This window comes from Vidua macroura, chromosome 1, assembly GCF_024509145.1.
Source record: "Vidua macroura isolate BioBank_ID:100142 chromosome 1, ASM2450914v1, whole genome shotgun sequence".
Classification (NCBI taxonomy): domain Eukaryota; kingdom Metazoa; phylum Chordata; class Aves; order Passeriformes; family Viduidae; genus Vidua; species Vidua macroura.
The window spans coordinates 92930316-92951069 of NC_071571.1; the positions used below are offsets into that span (position 1 = coordinate 92930316).

The window sequence follows — 20754 nt, forward strand, 5'->3', positions numbered from 1 at the left end:
GCGGTTTGGTTCAGTGGTTTATTTTCTCTAGCGCACAGCAATACAGTAACAGCTACAGCGACCATGTATACACACACCGAAAACGTACTTTAAATTAAAAAAAACCCACCAAACAAAGAAAAACAACCCATATTCCATTAAAGCATTTTTTTGTTTTCTGCTCGCGGAAAACAGAGCGACCCTGTTTTTCCACAGAGATTTTAACTGCACTGGTGTCTCAGTTCAGGCAAGCAGGAGAGCCTCTGTGAATTCTATTTCAGCCTTTGAATTCACAGCCTGGGCTGTGAATATAAACATAGAAGAGCTGCATTCCCACAACATACGTAGCTTCACACTTAGGCACAAAGGATGCAGAGAAACCGTACCAGCACCTGACCCCCACAGGCCAGGCAGGGGAGAACTTGGAGAACCTCCACACCTTTGCTCTGACTCCTGCTGCCCAAAGTAACATGACATCTCTTCTGTACAAATACAGGCCCAAAACCATTAGAAGAATATGTTACAGAAAAAAAACCAAACCAAGATTGATTCCAGCATTGATTGCCTATTCTGTTTACCTGCATCTAGCACAGGCACTAAAGGCAGCTGTAACAGCATAAAAATTAAGGTCTGTACCATTATTAAGCTACAAATGGATACACAAAACAGACACTTGCATTTATTATCCAGGGTAGCCAAGCACATTAAAAACTGCTGCAGAAAAATGTACACATAAAAATAAAGGGCTACTTAGAGGCTCTGCCCCACCAGTTTGCCAAACCTCGAGTATTTCCAACAGGAGTACATTGCAACAGATGCAGATTCTACTTTGTAAGGCCAACAAAGAGAAACAACAACAAAACAAACCAACCAACTCAAAACAAACAAAAAGAACAACCCACATTTTGTCATCCTCCTGATACAGAACTAGGGCAAGTTTTAGTCTGTCACCTTCTTAGTTATCAGTTCAGACAGCTGCCCGTCATGGATGTTTCTCCATCAATGATTAAGGAGTACTGAATGGGTGGAATATGCTTGCGTACAGGGTAGAGACATTTCTGCCCACATGCTCTAAAGGCAAATATTTTTTTTTTTTTAATTCTTGAATTAGTAATAGGTTTTGGTATGTGGATATTTTAATGTCAGTCAAGTACATCAAAAGCCAGCCAAGAACTCACTGGAAACACTGGAATTTGTAGATTTATCTCCATCATTTAGTCATTAATCTTAAAATCTCTTGAACAATAGTAGGCTACCTGCCCACTTCCTGTGTCATATCCAGATAAGAGAAATCCAGCTGAACTGGCAGCTATTATGGCTGTAGGCTAACAGAAACCAGCAGTGAAAAATTCAAAGCAAACTGAGCTCATCCAAGTCTGAAATCCCCCAGGACTACAGAGATGCCCAATTTCTGTAGCAGCCAGGAGTGCAGAAAGTGGATGAAGTGCACTGTTTATGGAGTTTTCCCACACCACAGGTAAACACTATGCCCAAGCCCTAAAAAGCCTGCTAGGACACAGGGATGCATTAGAAGAGCTGAAGGAAGTACACCTTCCTCAACCCCTGGCTTCAAAGGAGGCACAGAACAGGATTTCATCACTGTGAACAGAAGAGTAAATATCAATCTTGCTAACCTGAGGAAAGGCCATAGGAGGAAAAGCTAATAGTCCACTGGCTGCAAAAACTCATGTGGTACCCATTTCTCAACTCCTAAAAGACCCTAAACCTCTCAATTAATTGAAAATATCTATTTCTGAGGTCATAGAATGGTTCCTGGCTTTCATTGTATAACAGACCAACAACCTGTCTTAACCTGTCATACACACTATTATCAAACATTTCTCTTGTTGTTCAAGCTTTTTATTCAGCTGATGATTTGAAGCAGTGGATCAGAAATAGGTTCTAATTGTTTATTTCTGGGATTTTTAAAGCTAGCTAGTAAGATAGCATAATTCTGTTATTTATTCATCCTTAAACAACTTTGACACATTCACCTTCCCTGCAAATGCAGAATTTATTTTGCTATTGGATTTTTCAACCTTCTTCCTTCAGTGACATTCAGGGTGGTTAAACATCTTAAGACTATAGGCTTAAACTACATACTTAAGTATACACTTATTATCTTCAACACCTTGCTTCTCTAGATGTGCTACCAAAGAAATTTCCTTATTTTGGATTTCTCAGCTTTAGTTCTTGCAAAAAATACAGCACAGGTTTGTGTGCAATCACACTGAACTAGAAGTAGGCCACTCTCCCACTCAGCTCATTTTCCCAAAGTAAATCAACACTTTACTTCAGGAAGCTTTTGTAGGAAATGACTGTTTATCTCAGCCTGTAGCCCTCCTCCCCCTTGATATCAAACAGGCTTTAATACACCTTTGTCGCTTCAGGCAGTGTAAGTGGGATACAGCACTGCTTTTAAAGTCTTTTTGATGGAATTCACATATCTTAAAGCTTTGGCAATTTAAGAGCTGGACTTTTGTTGCTGATTTAAGAAACCAGTGAAGAGCAACTCATATCAGAATGGATGAAACAAATCAAACATCTGATGTAAACACTTAGAACATGGTTTTACACCAATTTGTTTGGAGTAGAAACCAACTGGAATATGACACAGGAATCCACAAGAGAACCAGCACCACCACAAAGGACAGAACGGACTAATCTGCCTTTCCTTATAAAGCAGCTGGATGCAGAAGAGATGAGTTTTTACCAATAAACACATGTTAACTATTACATGTCTTGTTCTGGTTTTATTTTGCTCACTGTGCTTTATATTCACTGATTTTAATTGTGCTAAAATAAAAACCACTGTTGTTTTACCTCTGTAAACCAGCAAACCACTGAAGTAAAAAACATTACATATAATTACATACAGTAAATAAATTCAGTAAAAAACTCAAGCTAACCCCTCAAACAATACAGACAATAAAAATAATATAGATTTGGCCATGTTTTACTAAGTACCACTTTCCAAGTACCATAAGCAATGCTAAATCCCAAGTAAAAAAAACACAATTAAAAACAAACAAACCCCCAACAAACCCCAAACTTTACAGTGTTCCTTCCTATCAGGCAAGAAGTGAGGGAAGTACACAACAACAAAGCACACCAACAAAAATATCTAGTCTATATCAAATGTACCTTTCCAATAAGGAAATTCATAGAAAAAAAAACCCTACCACTTATAATTTAACACAAAGGTGTCTTCCTGGCAACCAGGATTACAAGTTTATGCTGAATACAATCTTATGTTCAAATACTGAGATAAGCAGCATTATCCCAAAACCCAGGAGAATCCCAGCATTCTGTAGCAGGAAGTATCCCCACCGGCTACATCCATGGTCACTGGCATCATTGTGGAGCATTTCAGGTACCTAAACAAACAAGAAGGCGCTTAAATACCTTCAAAAGAAACAGTTGCTTCAAATCATTAATTCTTAAGCTGTGTTTTACGAAATTCAAATAGGTGTAGGCACTTACCATATCCACAAGAGCCACATACATGAACAAGCCAGCAGTAAGTGCAAATATCCACATTGAAACGTTGTCTGCATAATGGCCAATAAGGATCCCAGTCGCCATACCAAGATAGGCCAACATAGCTGACAGAGCGTTATAAAGCACAGCTTGCTTGACAGTCATACCAGCTTTCAGAAGGACAGCAAAATCTCCTATAACAGGGGGAAAAAAAAAAAAAAAAAGGAAGTTTTCATTCTTGGGTAAGTACTGCAGTGTTGTCTTATTTACAGTTCTCTTACTTACAGGATTACTAAACTACTTTTATGCTGTTGTTTGACTTATTTTTTTTCCTTCATAAAATCAGAAATCACTGAGGGACAGAAACTTAAAAGGGTGCACATGAATGACACAGCAGCAGACACTGTAAGTTTATACCTTTTAAGACTCTGCATTTTTGAAAGAAGCTTTTTGCTGAATCACAGAACATCCTGACTTGGAAAGGACCCACAAGGACTGTCAAGTCCAACTCCTGGCCCTGCACAGGACGGCCCCAAGATCACACCATGTACCTGAGAGCACTGTCCAAACACTCCTTGAACGCTTAGCCTTGGTGCTGTGACCATTCCCTGGGGAGCCTGTTCCAGTGCCCAAACACCCTCTGGGTGAAAAACCTTTTCCCAATATCCAACCTAAACCTCCCCTGACACAACTTCAGGCCATTCCCTCAGGTCCTGTCACAGGACAGAAGAGATCAGTGCCTGCCCCTTGTCTTCCCCTCATGAGAAAGCTGTGGAGTGCAATGAGGTCTCCCTTCAGTCTCCTCCAGGCTGAACAGACCAAGTGACCTCAGCTGCTCCTCAAATGGGTTCCCCTCAAGGCTCTTCACCATCTTTGTACCCCTCCTTTGGATGGTCTCTAACAGCTTCATATCCTCAAGCAGTTTGAATTTAAACCACCACTAAAATGCTGCAGTACCTGATATGCCTGAGTGTTCCTCAAGTAAAATATTTCCACTCAATTGCATATTCAATGCATTATCCTGTAACCTCTCTTTGTACTTTTAATCTGTTTTATAAATTTAAAATAATTTCTTTATTTATTTCTGTAAATGATCCTTAACGTCTTATTTTTACTTGAAGGAATGATAGACCACCAGCCAGATTTTCTGTATCTGAACATCTGAAACAGATTTTCTGTAATTCAGAACATATTTTTTCTAAACCAGAGTAATATAAGAGTATTATTTGAAAATAAAATGGATTCTTTATAAGTTATCTCCAGTTAAAGTAAACAAAAGTGATTTTCAAAGTTGACTTGAGTAATTTGTTACAACAGCTTTTCCTATAAGCTATTGCAATTAAGATGAACTGGTATATTAAAAACATAGCTTAGCATTAACAACAATTATACAATTTTATTCCCAGCTAACCTCAACTAGTCCCATTTGTTTCGATTTTCCTATGCTGCTTCATGTCCTCTGGTAATGAAGATATTTCCTATCAGGTTTTCTGTCCTGATTAAAGAAGTATGATTTAAATTTTAAGAGATTTTTCTTATTTCTAAAACCAAAAGAACAGTTGAATCTAAAATTATCAGGTTCATACGATGGATAAACTAACAACTTTTAGTACATGTAATTAATGCAAGTTACATGATTAGTATGAACAAGACTCAGTTCCTCCCAACCTATAAAATCGGATATGTTTTCTCCATAATAATGTATTTCTGTATAACTTTACTGTACAAATATATCAAACTGTTAATATAGAGAGAGTTTAATGTTTACACATACTGATTTACAAGCTCCATTAAATGAAACTGAATGTTCTCCCCTCTGGGGAATTAAACCTTAAAATTAAATGAAACTGAATGTTCTCCCCTCTGGGGAATCAAACCTTAAAAAAAGTGAAAGCAAGCTCTTCTTACTTTATTCTATACACCAAGTGTGACTGTGACCATGACAGCTGAGAAATAAACACCAGTTGCACATCCAAAATGATTTGACAACTGGAAAGATCAGCTTTGTCTCCAGTTCAACTAAGCACATCCATCGTGTTCTCACCAGCTGCCCTTCAAAAGGGCCAAATACTGAACTCATATTGTAAGACACGACAATAATCTCTCATGGGACTGCACACGAATTTAAATCACTTGAGCTTGAACAACAAACTATTTCCAGACAGATTTCCAAGTAGTTTCAAGTTTAATTTAGAGCTACAGCAGTTCTTTGCACGACTTAATGAAAAAGCAGCAAATGTTATGCGGAAAGTACTTTGACTAATCGTGACCTTCCTTTTAGCAGCACAAGCACGAGAACAAAATTAAGGAGAGATGTGAGAAAAGCAAATTCTGTCATGCATTCTCCTGCAATTCAGAACTTATATTATATATAGGGAGAATAAAAACTAGAACTAAAGTAGACAGAAAAAACTGTAACTGCAAGAGACAGTTTTAAACAAAGTAACTGAAATATTTGGATTTTAAAACTATTAATTCAATTAAGAAATGGTTAAATTAAGAAATGTTTAAAGTCTTAAAGTAAATCAGAAGTATCCTTGAATAGACAAGCTGACAGATAAAGTTGTCTGATCAAATTTTATTCTCCCACATGCACCTGTAAGCACATACACATGCAGCATATGGAAATGCTGGGGTCTTACCTAGCTCATGAGGTAATTCATGGCAAAATACAGCCACAGAAGTGCTTAAACCACTAGATAACCCTTCAGTAAAGGCTGCTCCTATGAAGAGACAGGGGAAAAAAAATCAAACAAAACATTACTAGATATTCAGACATCAAGCACAGAAGCATTGCTGTATGTGCTTGTGTTACATTAGGACATATATTTCACTCAAATTTTTTTTTGTGGAAGCATTTAAACTTTAACTGAACAGTTGTTTACGATTCTTACGTCGCAAAATTCTTCTTCAGAATCTTGCTATTAAAGTAAACCACATTTCACTACCTTCTTTCTGAACTAAGCCAAATACATTCCAACAAATACAAAAAATGGAAATACCATCCAAAAATACTTTTTTTTTTAAGATACAAAGGGAACAAAGCAGCTCAAGTGCACCTGAGAGTCACACTCCTTAAGAAAGGAAAGTCAAGACAACAATAAGAGAGGCTGCAAAATCAACAGTGACAGATCGACTTCTAAGCAGCTTGCTTTAAGGTAAATAGCATAGCAGGTCGCTTTTAAGTGGAGAAAAAAAGCCCCAAATCCACAAAATCCACAAAAACCCCATAAACTAGTCCTACAGTCCTCATCTTTCTTGTCTTCTCTGCTCCTCCTGTTGCTTGCCATTTTTCTTGTTTGGCTGCAGCTCGGGAGGACACAGCACGCTGCAGAGCTGCACCACAGCTCACACATGGCATGTCAGGTCCCCAGCTGCATGAAGAGCCTCTCCAAGGGTACAGAGCCACATCCAGCTTCCTCTTCAGCTGCTACCAGGAGCCTGCCAGCAAACAAGATGCTGCCAACAAGCAGTCAAAGAGGCACAAAGCCATGTCACAGTGGCTGGCACACAGGGGACCCAGGAGTACTGCTCCCAGGGGAAGCACTACAATGGCAATGACTCCACTGGAGACAATCCCTTCTTTTCCCTGGGGAAGCTACATGCTGACCTAACTCCTGAGGGAGACACGGCTATCCAGGTCTTCAAGTGCAAGAAATGACTGACGCCCCTCCCTGAAGCGATGACAACAGCAGCCACGTTATGCCTGGGATGTGTGCTACAGCATCCAGGCAAGAGGACGCAGGACGTGGTGAGCAGGCACCTTTGTGGTAACAAACAGGATTGAGAGGGTCTTCAGAAGAGGTTCTACAGAGGCAAAAGCCCAAGCCCATCAGACTAAAGAGGAAAGCAAGACTAAAGCAGCACTGGAACAGGAAACATGAACTCTGAGATGAGTAACATTTGAAAACAGTGAAGTCTGGCAACAGGAAGAATCTTCTGTCCCCACTGCAGCTACTGATGTGAAGAACATCATCATGACCCTGGCAGCAGTGAGAGAATAAGTGAGCCCTGCCTTGCCCAGCAGTTCAATACATCAGATTAGAAGTACAAAAAGAAAGGAGTTTTTTTTGAGTGATAGGAGATTCCCTCCCATGCAGGACAAAGACAGATCTCCTGACCTGTTGCCAAGAGAAGTCCATGAGACTGCCTGAATGATGCTGTGGAGACACCACCAAAGCTTGTCTAGCCTGTCATGGATAGATACCAACTGCCTACAGGGACAGAATACAATTCACTTTGGGGTTTTTTTGGCTACCTCCATAAAAGGGGTCCTTGCTCCAGTATAAAAGTACGTGTGAATTGTGGTTCCATGTGTCTATTCAGTCTCTTGGTCAATTCAGAGTAACACTAGGAATAAGGTTACAAATCATCTGACCAAGGAAAGGTGGTGGATAAGCCTACCTATGAACACAGGACATCACCATTCACACAAAGAGTCTTCAGCTGTGGAGGTAACAGTACTGGGCACACAAACCAGGATGCTCCTTAATTGTACTGTTAATTGTTTCCTACTATAGATGACACAAAAGCCAGTCAGGATTAGCACTGCAAATTGACCTTCTGCTCAAAAACAAGGAAAAACTGATGGCAAATACAGCAAAAAATCATCTTGTGAGCATGAGGTAACTGAGTTCAGGACACAGGAGGAGGCTGGAAGAGGAAGAAGCAAAATTAGGACTCCAGGCTTTAATGAAGCAGATTTTGTCTTATTTAAGGAAATGCAGTGTAGGGAATCAGTCAAAAGAGATAATGTGCCCAGAAGGGATGGCCAGTTCATAGAGCACAGAGATGCACAAACCAACAAGCCTGTTTGTACAGGAACACTTGCAGAAGATGTGCCCAGCTAAGCAGTGTGTCCTAGTAAATTAAGATTCAAAAAGGAAGCACACAAGAAATAGGAACAAAGCTAAAAGCAGTGGAACAGAAGGGAGGAAGACCAAAGCCCAGCTTGATCTAAAACTAACAAGACTCCAAGGATAACAAGAAACAGTTCTACAAGAATGTTAGCTGAGAAAAAGCATTTATGAAAAATTCACATCTGTTGATAGATGAGGAAGGGAAATAAGCTGTAGACATAACAAGAGGCAAAGCATCAGCACAACCTTCATCTCAGTCTTTGTCAACAAAGCCAGATCCCAGCTCCATTCCAGAAAGAAAGAGACAGCAAACCACAGAAGCAACAGTTCAGAGAAATGCAGAAAAACCTGGAAATGCTCAGATGCATTCCAGGATGGGACTCACCTGAGGGCACTGACAGATAGTAGTGTGACTAAAAAGCTGCTGTTAATCATGTGTGGAAAACTATGGCTATAGAAGGCCCCACTGGAACTCTGGGAAAAGGATAACATTATTCCCATCTTTAAGGAAGGACTCAGAAGTGGTCAGTGTCATCTCAGCTCCTGAAAAGATCATGTGGAATATCCTCTTAAAATCCCTCTCCAAAAGCTGCATCCAGCTTGAGGAAATAATTGATCATATAGACGGTGAATACAACTGAACTTTAGTAGGATTTCTGACACTATCTCCTATAGCAGTCTTATCTGGGCAAAGAGGAAATATGGGCTTGCACACTGGACTCCTGGGCTAACAGGGCCTGGTGGATGTCATCAGGACAAAAACTGCAACCCATTTTCTTCAGTATCTTCACTAATGATCTGGATAGAACAGATGGCACTAACAGCAAATTTAGGGGAAAGCAGGGAGAAAGTAAGGCCTGAGGTGACACACCAAGCACTACAGCTTTAGACGAGACCACAGCAAACTTAATTCTTATAAAGTTCAAAGAGAAAAAGTAAGATGTAGTTAAAGTACAAGCTTAAATATCAAGAATATCTCTTTTTATTTTTTAACTGCTAAAAAGTCCTGAAATGTTAACAAACTCAAGATGAAATTAATATATCTGGCATTATCCCCTCTCAAGATGCTGATTTATCTTAAAATATACCTTTAAGACATGACTTCTCTCAAAAGCTGAAGAAAAAAATATATCTATGCAAGACTAGTATAAAAATAGCGTTCTGCATTTTACTTATTTAGTTGTAATTACACATAAAAGTTCAAATCACAGATGATCCTTTTGCACAAATGAGTCAGATGCAACAGTTCCACGCCTTAATAAAAAAATAAGCACTTTTAAATCTTGTTCCTACATAATTAGCACAACAGATTTGAGGAAAAAAGTAACTGATGGAACTTATGAATACCAAATCACATGAAGTGAATGAACTTAAATGAAGGGTTATGCTGGCTAAAGTTATCGTTCACGTCTTCTTTAAAATACAGATTAACTACTACACAAGCAGCATTGGCATTTTCACAACACCATCAAATTGATAATAATTCTTTTAAGCACATACAGAACTGAAAGAAACCCATATTTTCATTAGTTTGAACAAGCTACACAGCAGGACTTCTGAAAGCTATTGCTCTCACTTGCTCAATAAGCCTTTATTAACCTTTCTCATACTTTTCCCTTCATAACTATAAAGTCATAGCTCCTTCCCAAATCTCCCTAATGCCAAGAGGTAATTGATTCTGTGTCATTTGTATGCAAATCTTCCTTCTACCACAATTTTCACTACTGATCCGCTCAAAAATTTACATTACATGCTTCAGCTTTCATCAAAAATGAGATTAAATCAGAAAGTCTCTTTTCACATTACACTTTGAATTGACTGAATCTGAACTACTGCAAATATTGCTGTGAGAAAATAGTTATTATTGGGTTTCCTCTTCAAACAAGAACGAATTTTTTCCTACAATAAAATTTACAGAAAGACTGATACTGCTGAACTGTCTCCAGTATGCTAAACAGCCTGGAAATGAATCCAATACCTGTAAAGATTAGTCTTAAATACAATAGTCAAGATCAGGAAAGATTAGCATAAGTACTGAAGATTATTGATTTGACTTCACTTTCTGTAACTTACTTTAACCTTTTAAATTCAATATACCTGTAATCTAGTTCTTGTTCTAGGAAAAACATGAGAGAATTCCCAAACCTGACCTCCCAGACAGAAGTCCAAAACAAAATATTCAATTTACTATTTCTGTGATAAAGAAGTATTTTCACTGAACCATTATCAAAAAAGACTGAGCAACTACAAGCATTAAGGGGAAAATAGGGGCACTAACTAAGCAGAAACAAGAAGATAAATGTTTTGTTTACAAGTAAAATAACTGTTTATACCTGTTCAATTTTTTAAAAAATGGACTATTATGCTCAACTTTAGGAACAAAATTTTGAGTATAGTTGACCACTGTTTCAGAAAACAAAATTTTCAGGCTAAAACCGATTGAAACCTCATCTCCCTATCCATCAGTGCTCTGGAGGAACACTGATGTGTAACCAGAGCCCAGTACAGGCAGGGAGGCAGATATGCCAAGTATAGAACCTGACCTTGCTGCATCACAAGAGAAGATGAAAGAGAAAAAAAAAGTAAAGAAGCCAATGGTATCAGTGGCCTGATGGAAGTGAAAAAAATACAATTAATTTGTATGTGACAAAAAATACAAGCTTGTCCTAAAAACTAAAATCCTAACATTTTAAAAAATTGCCTGAGCACTACAGGTACTGAAATACAAACTCAATCTTAAATATTTTTTACAAGCCTAGCTTTAGTTCTGAAACATGTTAGCTTTAACTCTCCAAAAGCAGAAAATGAAGCCTAGTTTATAGATTTTTCTTAAGAAACACAGCTGCAAACACACAATTTCTGTTTCATATATCACTTACCTCCAGGCTGTTAAGCTGGAGATTTTTCATACTTACTAAGATGATGCTCTCAGAAAAAAGTTTAGACTTCAAAGATCCTCTGCTAATTAGCTACATCCCTAACAGAGGTAAGAGACAGCCAGAAGACTTCACTGCCTTCACATCCAAGGCTGCAGCATCCAAGTTAGCACTTACCAATTGCCAGTCCATCACTAAAATTGTGTAGTCCATCTCCCATGATCACCATCCAGGCCAGAGTTGCTATCCCCGCGTCCTTCAGCTCTTCACGTGAGTAGCGCTGACTGTGACTGTGGGGATGGTGGTTCTGGTGATGATGGTGGTGCAGAATGTGATGGTAGTCATGGTGATGGTGACTTAGATGATCTGTCTGTCCTAGAGTATCGTGCAAGTGAGAATGACATTTGTTTCTACAGCCCCTGGACACATATTCATTGTCAACCTCCTCTTGATGAGAATGAGCTATCATCACTTCTTCTTCCTCTTGTACAGTTGGCTGCTGAGAAATGAAGGTTGATGGATCTTGAGAGTCTGTCCCTAGATAGCCCTCAGGTCCTGTTACAAAACCCAGAGTACAATGTTACACATTTTTAAAATCACCTAAGAAGCAAAGATACAATAAACAGTTTGGCTATGTGAAGCAGTAAAAAATTTCAGAAGTTGAGACTGATATCTCAGATATAATCCAGTTTCTTGAACCAGAAGATTTTTTTTAAATGTTTCCACAACTTATTCAGATTTCAGAGATAATTCCCAACAAGGAAAACTTTCCGTTTCCATCCCCTACTGCTGAAACAGCCTTTACATTATGGACATAAATGCTTCCTAAAAGGCAAAAAATCTTTTCATCTAAGACTCCCTGCAATTTAAACACAACAGCAAAAAGCTCCAAGTCCCAGTTTCATAGCATGAAGACTGTTAGTTCAATTGCTTCAGAAAAACCAAGTATCTGAAAAGCATGTGCCATTTAGTAATCTCTGGGCTGAACAAAAAGGATACAGAAGAAGATTATGTTATCAATAATTTTGGAAACTGCTATATTTCAAAACACATACAGGCACTTGAGTTAAACACCTGGAAAATAAACACTAAAAAACAAAGTCATCAATATAGACCATTAAATACACTCATATCAACACTGCTAACACACCACAGTTGGTTCTTTTAACTAATTGCTGAAACTTGATAAATTCTGCCTCTACAATTAAATGAATGATTTTTTTTCCTACATCACAGACACGTATTTCATTAGTTATAAAATTACTCTGAAAAACAGAACATCTCTTTTAGCAACAACAGCTAACAAGTAACTAGCTTGGTGTGTTTTAGCTTAAAGCATGATCTTGGGGATAACATGGTCATTTGCACTCTGAATGTTGAACTTCAAGTATTGTCTAAAATTTTGTAATAATAGCCTTATAAATAAATAATCAAACTAACAAAACCCAAAAATGTAAATAATGAGTCATGCATATAACATCTAGCAGTCTAAAGAGAAGTGTAGAAAAAGTACCTGTATTGCAACTTTCACAGAATGACTTCAACTTTTGCTGCTAAAATCAGAATTAAAAGGCTTAAAGTTCCAAAACTGTGGATTCACTACTTCTAACCCACTGATCCTTTTCAAAGGAAAGCAGCAAATAGACCTAGTGCTCCAAATATCAGCAGACAGACAAGTTTTGCTTTGAAAATAATTCAAATAGGCAGTGATCCAACCTACATTAAGAAGCAGATCTAGGAGCTGCCATCAATCAGGTGTTTTTTAAACAGTGCTGTCACAAAGAAACAACTGTGTGATATTAATGAGACTTACGATCATCCGTATCCAACTTTTCTTCATTTGCTGAAAACTTCTTACTTTCTCCATCATCTTCATTTTTTTTCTTATTCCAAAAGAAAATACTGCAGTTATGAATACTTTACTTATTTTTCAGGATATACATATGAGCAACATTATATTCACAACATTTATGCAGCCTGCACAGAAAGAGGACAACATGGAAGCCATATAAAGAGTGTAGAAGAGGAATATTAGAAACTTACTAAAGTAAGATGACAAAAGTTCGTCAGGCTCCATAGGAGGGGAGAAAAAACAAAACAAAAAATACCACAAACAAACCAACACACACACACACGCCCTACATTTTTTCACAAGAAACAAGCAGAAGGTTTTCATCTGAGAAGTGAAACGCATCAAATGGTGACTAATTTATTCCACTAATTCTTTTCTATCATAATGTCAATATAATGTTTTTTAGTAATGTACAGAAGGAAAAACAAATAAGATCTCTCCTCCTTGCCCACTAAAGTCTGTATCACAACAATTTATGATCAGTGACTCAATATCTAGGAAGGCATAATTAGTCTAACAGGAAATCCATTCCTTGTGGCTGGGAGAAGTAAAATTCCTGCTTTGCTTGAAACTCTTCATGTTCTTTCCTGTCAAACAAATTTAACTAGAGATAGGGAAACCTCACAGTTAGTTTAGCTTCAGTATAAACCACACCAACACAACCTCCCATGATCAAAGAGCTTACATGGCATCTTCCCTGTGACTACTGCCTTAATGATCAATTTAATGAGAAAACTAAGCAGAGATTATCAGTCTTTGAGGTAGCCCAGCAATTAGCTATTTTTAAACTAAGTAATTAGTATTTACTATCTTTCTTCAAGCAAGGCTTAGGATTGGTTGGAACCAGATGACTTTTTAAGATACAACAGAATCATGGAGTGGTTGAGGTGGAAGGTATCACCAACTTCTGCTTAATTTTTCTTACTGAATCAATTTTGATATCATTCTTTATTCCTGGCTACACAGGTCTTTAAAGAACTGTTATGCGTAACTGGCAAGTTACCAACACTAATGACCTGCCAAAATTCAGTTATTTACCTTACACATAAAAACCAGCATAACAATCTGAGATCTGCATTTTTAGGGGGCAGAAGGGAAAGCACCAAGGGGCTTGACAGCCTGTGTTTCCTCATGGAATGCTATTCCATAAAGTCACTTCTTAGAGCATACTTGGATGCTTATTTATGTAAGCGCTCACTGGCAACCCTTACCTGTCTGTGCAAGTGCCCTCCTCAACAGCAGTACAATAACTGTACAATGCAAACTTACTGCATCCAGGATTGGAATTAATAATAAAACCAGTTAAGATAGCTATAAATGCCTCAAGATGTCAGAAGGAAGTCAGTAATGAAGTGAGTTCTTAAATCACTCTGTTAAAACTGAAGATGCAACTGGATATTTTCTTATTAAACAGTTCACTGCAATGTCAAACCCTGTACTATATTGCCTGGTTATGGAAATAGCAAAGAGCCCTTAATAAAAGGTTTAGAAGTGTATGTCTTTCTAATAAAAATAACATTCTGACACTAATCCAGTCAGCCATTGCTATTACATTGAAAGATATATGATATTCATGGAAGGTTTTTTTTAATAAGTTTTTTCAGAAATGAGCATGTAATACAATAGAGCTTCAGAGAAATAGTCTCCCTACCTTTTTCTTCTTGTCTTTAAATTGTTTTATTAAAGTGATCAAATGCTCCACTAGAAACATAAAATACAAGCCTCCAAGTGCTGTAAGTCCTTTCCATGTAGAATCCAGGTAAGCACTCTCCTCTGTACTTTGAAAAACAAGATGTTTGTACATAGAGCCTTTTTGATCAAGCAGAGGCTTTTCATGGTGATGGTGATGGTTTCCATGAGACTAAGGGGAGAACAAAAAGGAGGAAGTCGTCATATTCAAAAGAACCGTAATGTAAGAAACATAGAAAGTATTCTTCATATCATTGTCCTCGTGTCTGGAGTCCAGACTTGACAATTTTCATGGGGCAAATGCTTTGCTTACAGACTCAAACAATTAAAAAGGAATCTGTTGATTGGTAATTTTTTGATAGGAAGAAACATTGCAAGGACTGAGAACAAGCCTGGCACTGGCCCACTCACTGAAGCTGCATGGACACTGCTTAATCCAAGGTGTACAGCTGCCCCCACACAAACTCCTGACACCATCAAGGAAAGCACATTTTAAGCAGTGGTCACAGCCAGCACACCAGTTAGCTTCCCATCTAAGAAAACTCATAGATGTCAAACAATTTTTTCTACAAGGAAGTTGGCTGAAATTTCTTTCTTTAAAGAAAGTCTGACACTTTTCCTCTCCTTACTGGGTACAGGTATGATCAGAAATAAAAAACCTTTTTGCACATCTCATTCACACATGTTTTGATTTACATAACCTTACACAGCAAATGTAAAATTAACTGAAAGGAAAAAGAATCACCTGGTGGATTATAGGCAGGACTGGGAAACCACAGAATCTGCAGTCACTTTTATCCATTATATTTAAAAGCTGAAACAAGCTACTTTTGGGAGGGGAGAATGTCTATTTCAGAATTTCAAGAAAGATAGAAATTTAGCAATCATATTCCCATTTCATTGTCCCTATTACATAATAGCGATTCCAAAATCTATCAAGTAGTATTTTCCCCAGGACTTCAGAAATTATGGATTCTGGTAAAAAAAAAGAAAATTCACAACGGGTAAGCCATCAACATTAGTGGCTTGTAACAAAAAGTAGTTGATTATTCATTTCACATTTAAAGTGTTTGGTGAGCAATTTCCACTACCTCTAAAGTCCATTAAACTGGAAAAAAAAAAAAAAAGGGGCAGCACAGCAATAAACCACTAAGAAAATTTATGCAAAATTCTTGTATTCAAGGAACAATAAAAGGACCTGGCAGCACATATGACTAAGAAAAGGAAATAGAGAGTGGGATAATGCTATGAAGCTCTTGAACTTTTAAAGACTGTGAAATTATTAATACAGATGTTCCAAATGGAAAAACTTTCCATCAAACAACCTGCATAACAGGGTTGAGAAATGACTCATCAAATGGGTATGAACTAATAGTGCACTAATACATACAGCTGTCAAGCTTTCTGCTTTGAGATAATGAATGAAACAGTAATTAATACTTACATGTGGAAGGAGGTGTAAGAAGGCATCTCCACTCAAGGTCCCCACAGCCAATGCCACAAGAAAACTCAGAAGAAATTTGAAAAACACTCGATTCATCAGTGGTACCAATATAACACCCAGCAAGGAAAGAAAGCTGATGACGGAGATGGATATAAAACCACCAATCCAAGCTGGCAAAAAAATAAAATAGTAACAACAATAAGTAACAGCTGTATGTGATTTTGTTTGCTTAACATTTCTGTTATCAAACACACCTGATCATTCAATTAATCAGATGTTAACAAAAGGTATGCCACAAAGATTTCCCTCTAATCTTGGTGCAGTACCAAAAGAAAACTACACTTCTTACGACTATGAAATAGGTTTCTTGGATTTATAAACAACATAAACATTTTTCCATTAAGCTCTGATGTTACAAAAAAAAACCAAAAAAAGCCTACCTATTTGCAGAGAGTAACTTTTTGGAGGAGTTTCAGCTTTTTCACTAGTAGCATGGACTATGCAGTACTTGCCATCGATCTGGTTAATAAGAGCTGGACAGAGATAACTAAATTCTGTAGCAGTCAACAATACTTGAGTGCCTATTCCATGCGACTGCATCAGTTTGGATGCATTGGAGCACTGTGGAAAGAGACATGTTAAAGATTTACCAGAAACAAAATACACAGATCCATCTTAAAAGGACTGCACATCCCATCTTAATTGAAATGCGGTGGCACCACATGAAAGCAGCTATATCAACACAACTCAAAAACTGTTAACAAACCCATTTAGTAAAAAGTGTACTTCCACCCTAATCCCGCCTCAGAAAGCTGGTTTGGGAGTCTGGGTAGATGACATGTAATTATTACTCATTCTCAGCACAAATGGGTCAGATGCTTTGATGTACAAATAGAAAAGGCCTAACACTTTTCGGTCAGTTTTAAAGGCCACAGGAGGAAGCATTAACAAGGTCAAATGCCTTTTTGTAGCAGTAACTGCTGTGGATCATCTTACAGAGAGCACGTTGTACATACACTCCCTTGAGTAAATAGCTCCTCACTGTACAACCTACACAAAGTCTCAGTGGGTTTAAAGAACAGCAGTGCTTCTGCTTCAACAGTGCAGAACACAGCAACAACTTGTGAACTCAGCACCCACCAACACATGCCACACAACACCCACTCGGAGTTACCTGGCATGGCTGCAAACATTGCAAGATCCTGCTTGCTTTTTAAAGCCTTTAATAGAAAAGGATCTGACTGTTTAAGAAAAATGTCTACAACACAATTTTACTCTTTATCAGTGCTAATTTTATACTGTTTTAAAGTAACATGTGACATTTTGCCACAATCTTTTTCAGAGTTGTTTACATCCCGCTGTTAGATGGGGAGGGAAAGGTGTTAAGAGGAGAACAGTTCTACACCATCACAATGTGAGACAGCTTTGATAAGAATCACAGTACCTCAATTGGATTTTTTTACTTTACTTTTTTTACTCCATTAATAGGAAAACAAGACAGATTCCAGATGTAAGGCAGATCTGCAAGTTTAAAACTGTAGCTGTTTTTCATAAATGCATTAAACCAAGTGTACATTTATACTTAATTTTCTTCTGAGTTTGTGAACACAACACCATATTCCCTCAAAATATGGTGGAAGGAAAGTTGTTTGCATGTGTTTGGCTATAGGTATTGTTACCCCACAAAACTCGCACCCAGGTAAACAATAAGCACCTGGAAAATAAACCACGACAATATTCCTGATCGATCTGGATTCCTGAGAATACAACAGAACCAGCCTCACCTCTTGAATGTTTTGTTTTTTCAGTTTAGAATAGAGGTAGCTCCCTCTCTCCAACTCCTTCGGAGAAGCACGAGATTCGTTTGCTTTTGTGGCACCAAGCCAGGTGGCATTGCGGCCCCCTGTGACATTAACGGCACCAGGGCCGGCCGCACCCACTCGAACAACTGTCTTGACCTCTCCGGGCTGCACGCTCTGGAGCTCGGCGTGGCCGCCTGCGGAAGCGGTGATGACGGACGCCGTGATCTCGTGGACCGCGCTCTTGCTGCGCACAAAGTTCTGCTGCCGTTCCACGCTCTCGGCTTTATGAGGCTCCTTCGCGTGGCTGCTCCTGTGGTCTTTGCTAGCATCAGATTCGTGGCTTGGACAAGAAGTCTTCTCAGAGCTTTTACCCAATGAAACATGATTATGATGAGAGTGATGGTCGTGGTCATGGTCGTGATGGTCATGATCATGGTCATGATCGTGGCTTATTTTAATCCTCTTCATTTTATCTATACCTATGTTCTGTAGCAGTTTTCTGAACCCATCAATTGACAGAGAGTTGTTTTCTCCATAACGATTAAAAAGTTCTTGAAGGTGCAACTTCTGTATTAGTCCTGCCAAGTCAATATTAACACCCACTGTCTTTTCTGGAAAAGCTCTCTCTGATGTATGCACAACTGTAGCTGTCTCCACCCCATGGTGATAACTTTCACACAGCAGAATGGAAAACGATACAAGGAAAATAACTGATACCGTACTCTCCATTGCAGTTCCTTTTCAGCAGTGAAAATAATCTGGAAAAAGAGGAAAATGTAAATGGTTTACACAAAACCAATCACTCTGTAAAACACAAAAAAAAACCCCACCACAACAAACAAAACCAAACCCTGCTCGAAGTATCAGTGCAGCAAGAGACATTTAAATTTCTTACACATTCAGCACTTCTCCCAGATGTGCTGCCTCAGGCAACAGAAGAAGCTGAATACCACAGTGAGGTCACTGGCCATGAACACCTCCCCAGGTGCCAGCTTGCCTTTGTTTAGCTCTTCCTGAGTCACTGCTAACATGGGCTATACAATGAGAGCCCTCAAGGGTGCACCAGGTAAGTTCTAGGTTAGGGTTTTCTAGTGCTTAAAAGAAGCCCTGTAATTTCTGTCTGAGCAATGAATAAGTCATATAAATTACATGATCCTGCTTAAAAATCGAAATTCCCAACCCTTCATCACTGGATTTCCCGGAGGTTTTGGCAAAGCAGCTGGGCGAGTGTTTCCAGCACTCCACAAAAATTCGGCTTTTTATGCTGTCACGTTCTGCCTTTGTTTCAACATCAGTGTCGCACGGCTCCTTTTCACTAGGCAGGCAGGCCATTGCTGCGGACCACATGCTCACAAGTGCGAGCGTTTGTGTGTTTCATGCCATAGATACTCCAGCAGGGCTGCGAATTAACTGCTATGGAGACTGCGTGCAGGGCTGTGCTGCCTCAGTCCTTTTCCAGGGCGATGAGGAGAACCTCCGTTTCCAAAAATATTAGTCAGCCCGGAAAACCCCACACCGCCGCTGGAAAGAGACGAGGGGACCTTGTCATTATCGGTAAGGAATTGAAAGAGGAGTGCCAAGAGGACGCATCTTCTCGGTGGTGCCCAGCAATGGGACAAGAGGCAACGCGCAGAAACTGATGCACAGAGAGCTGCCTCGGAATATGAGGAAGAACTTAACTGTGCGGGTGACCGAGCACTGGAACAGACTGTCCAGAGAGGGTGTGGAGCCTCCCTCACTGGAGAAATTCAAGAACCGTGTGGACGCAATCCTGTGCCACGTGCTCTGGGATGACCCTCCTGGAGCAGGGCGGCTGGACCAGACGCTCCACCGTGGTCCCTCCCAACCCGTCCCACTCCGTGGCCCGCAGGAGCCGCTCAGCGCCCACAGCCCCCGCTGCGACCCCGCACCGGCAGAGGCGGCCCCGGCCGCCCGCGCTGCCCTGAGCGCGGCCCGGGCACGGCACACACCGCACCACGAGAGGCCGCCGCGGGAAGAGGGGTGAGGAGGGGGAGGAAAAGAAGCCCGAGGTTACCTCTCCCGGCGCCGGGCCGGGCCGAACCGCACCACCGCCGCTGCCCGCCCGCGCCGGCCGCGCCGCGCCCCTTCGCTTCCCTTCCCTTTCCTTTTCCGGGTACGGCGGCCGCCGTGCGCCGCTCCGGCGGCTCCAATGGAGGCGGGGCCGCCTCACGTGGGGCCCGAGCGGCCGCGGCCTCGACGGAGCTGCCCCCGGAACCTGATGTCCCACCGCTCCTGTCCGCGACCAGCGCCCGGGGCAGAGCCAGCAGCAAGGAGGAGGTGGCCCGGGAGGAAGGCTGGATCCCGCGAGGCTCCCTGTTTCAGAAAACACTGACGCCTGGATTTAGGGTTTCGCGGGAGGTGCGAATAATCCCCGAAGAGTTAAAAGGATGAGAGTCAGAGAGGTCTTTTCCTTCCAGAAAACACGAGTCATTCAGGGCTGGCAGCGTTGGTTGACGGCGCTAGGTGTGGTAGCATTCCTTGAAGGCTTGGAAAGGGTTTTGTACAAGGACTCCCGGTCTTAAAAAGAGTGCGTGTGTGGGCAAGCCAGGGCCGGAATTGGGCTGTCCGGCTGTGAGCAAAGGCTGCGGGTAAATGGCAAGGGATGTCGGGTTTCCACGGCATCCACAGGGCCTTTGCGGTGAGCGCTGTTTGGTTAAACCTGTCATTATAATTAATGATCTGGCAGAAGATCACTCTGTGCACGAGTGAACAAAGAGATAGTAGGAAAGGACTGAGATCACCGTGGAGAAAG

At 40.1% G+C, this 20754-nt stretch overlaps 1 protein-coding gene across 1 annotated transcript; it reads right to left on the minus strand.

Moving 5' to 3' along the window:
* Positions 1-4: 4 nt before the first annotated feature.
* Positions 5-20129, minus strand: SLC39A6 (solute carrier family 39 member 6). The gene is made up of 10 exons (XM_054002139.1): positions 20017-20129; positions 17964-18739; positions 16620-16800; positions 16180-16349; positions 14698-14907; positions 13008-13077; positions 11372-11749; positions 6102-6182; positions 3463-3653; positions 5-3356 (listed from the first exon to the last, which is right to left on the minus strand). The coding sequence occupies exons 2-10, from the start codon at positions 18708-18710 to the stop codon at positions 3204-3206; spliced, it is 2181 nt and encodes a 726-aa protein (XP_053858114.1). The 5' UTR covers positions 18711-18739; positions 20017-20129; the 3' UTR covers positions 5-3203.
* Between the last annotated feature and the right edge of the window lie 625 nt (positions 20130-20754).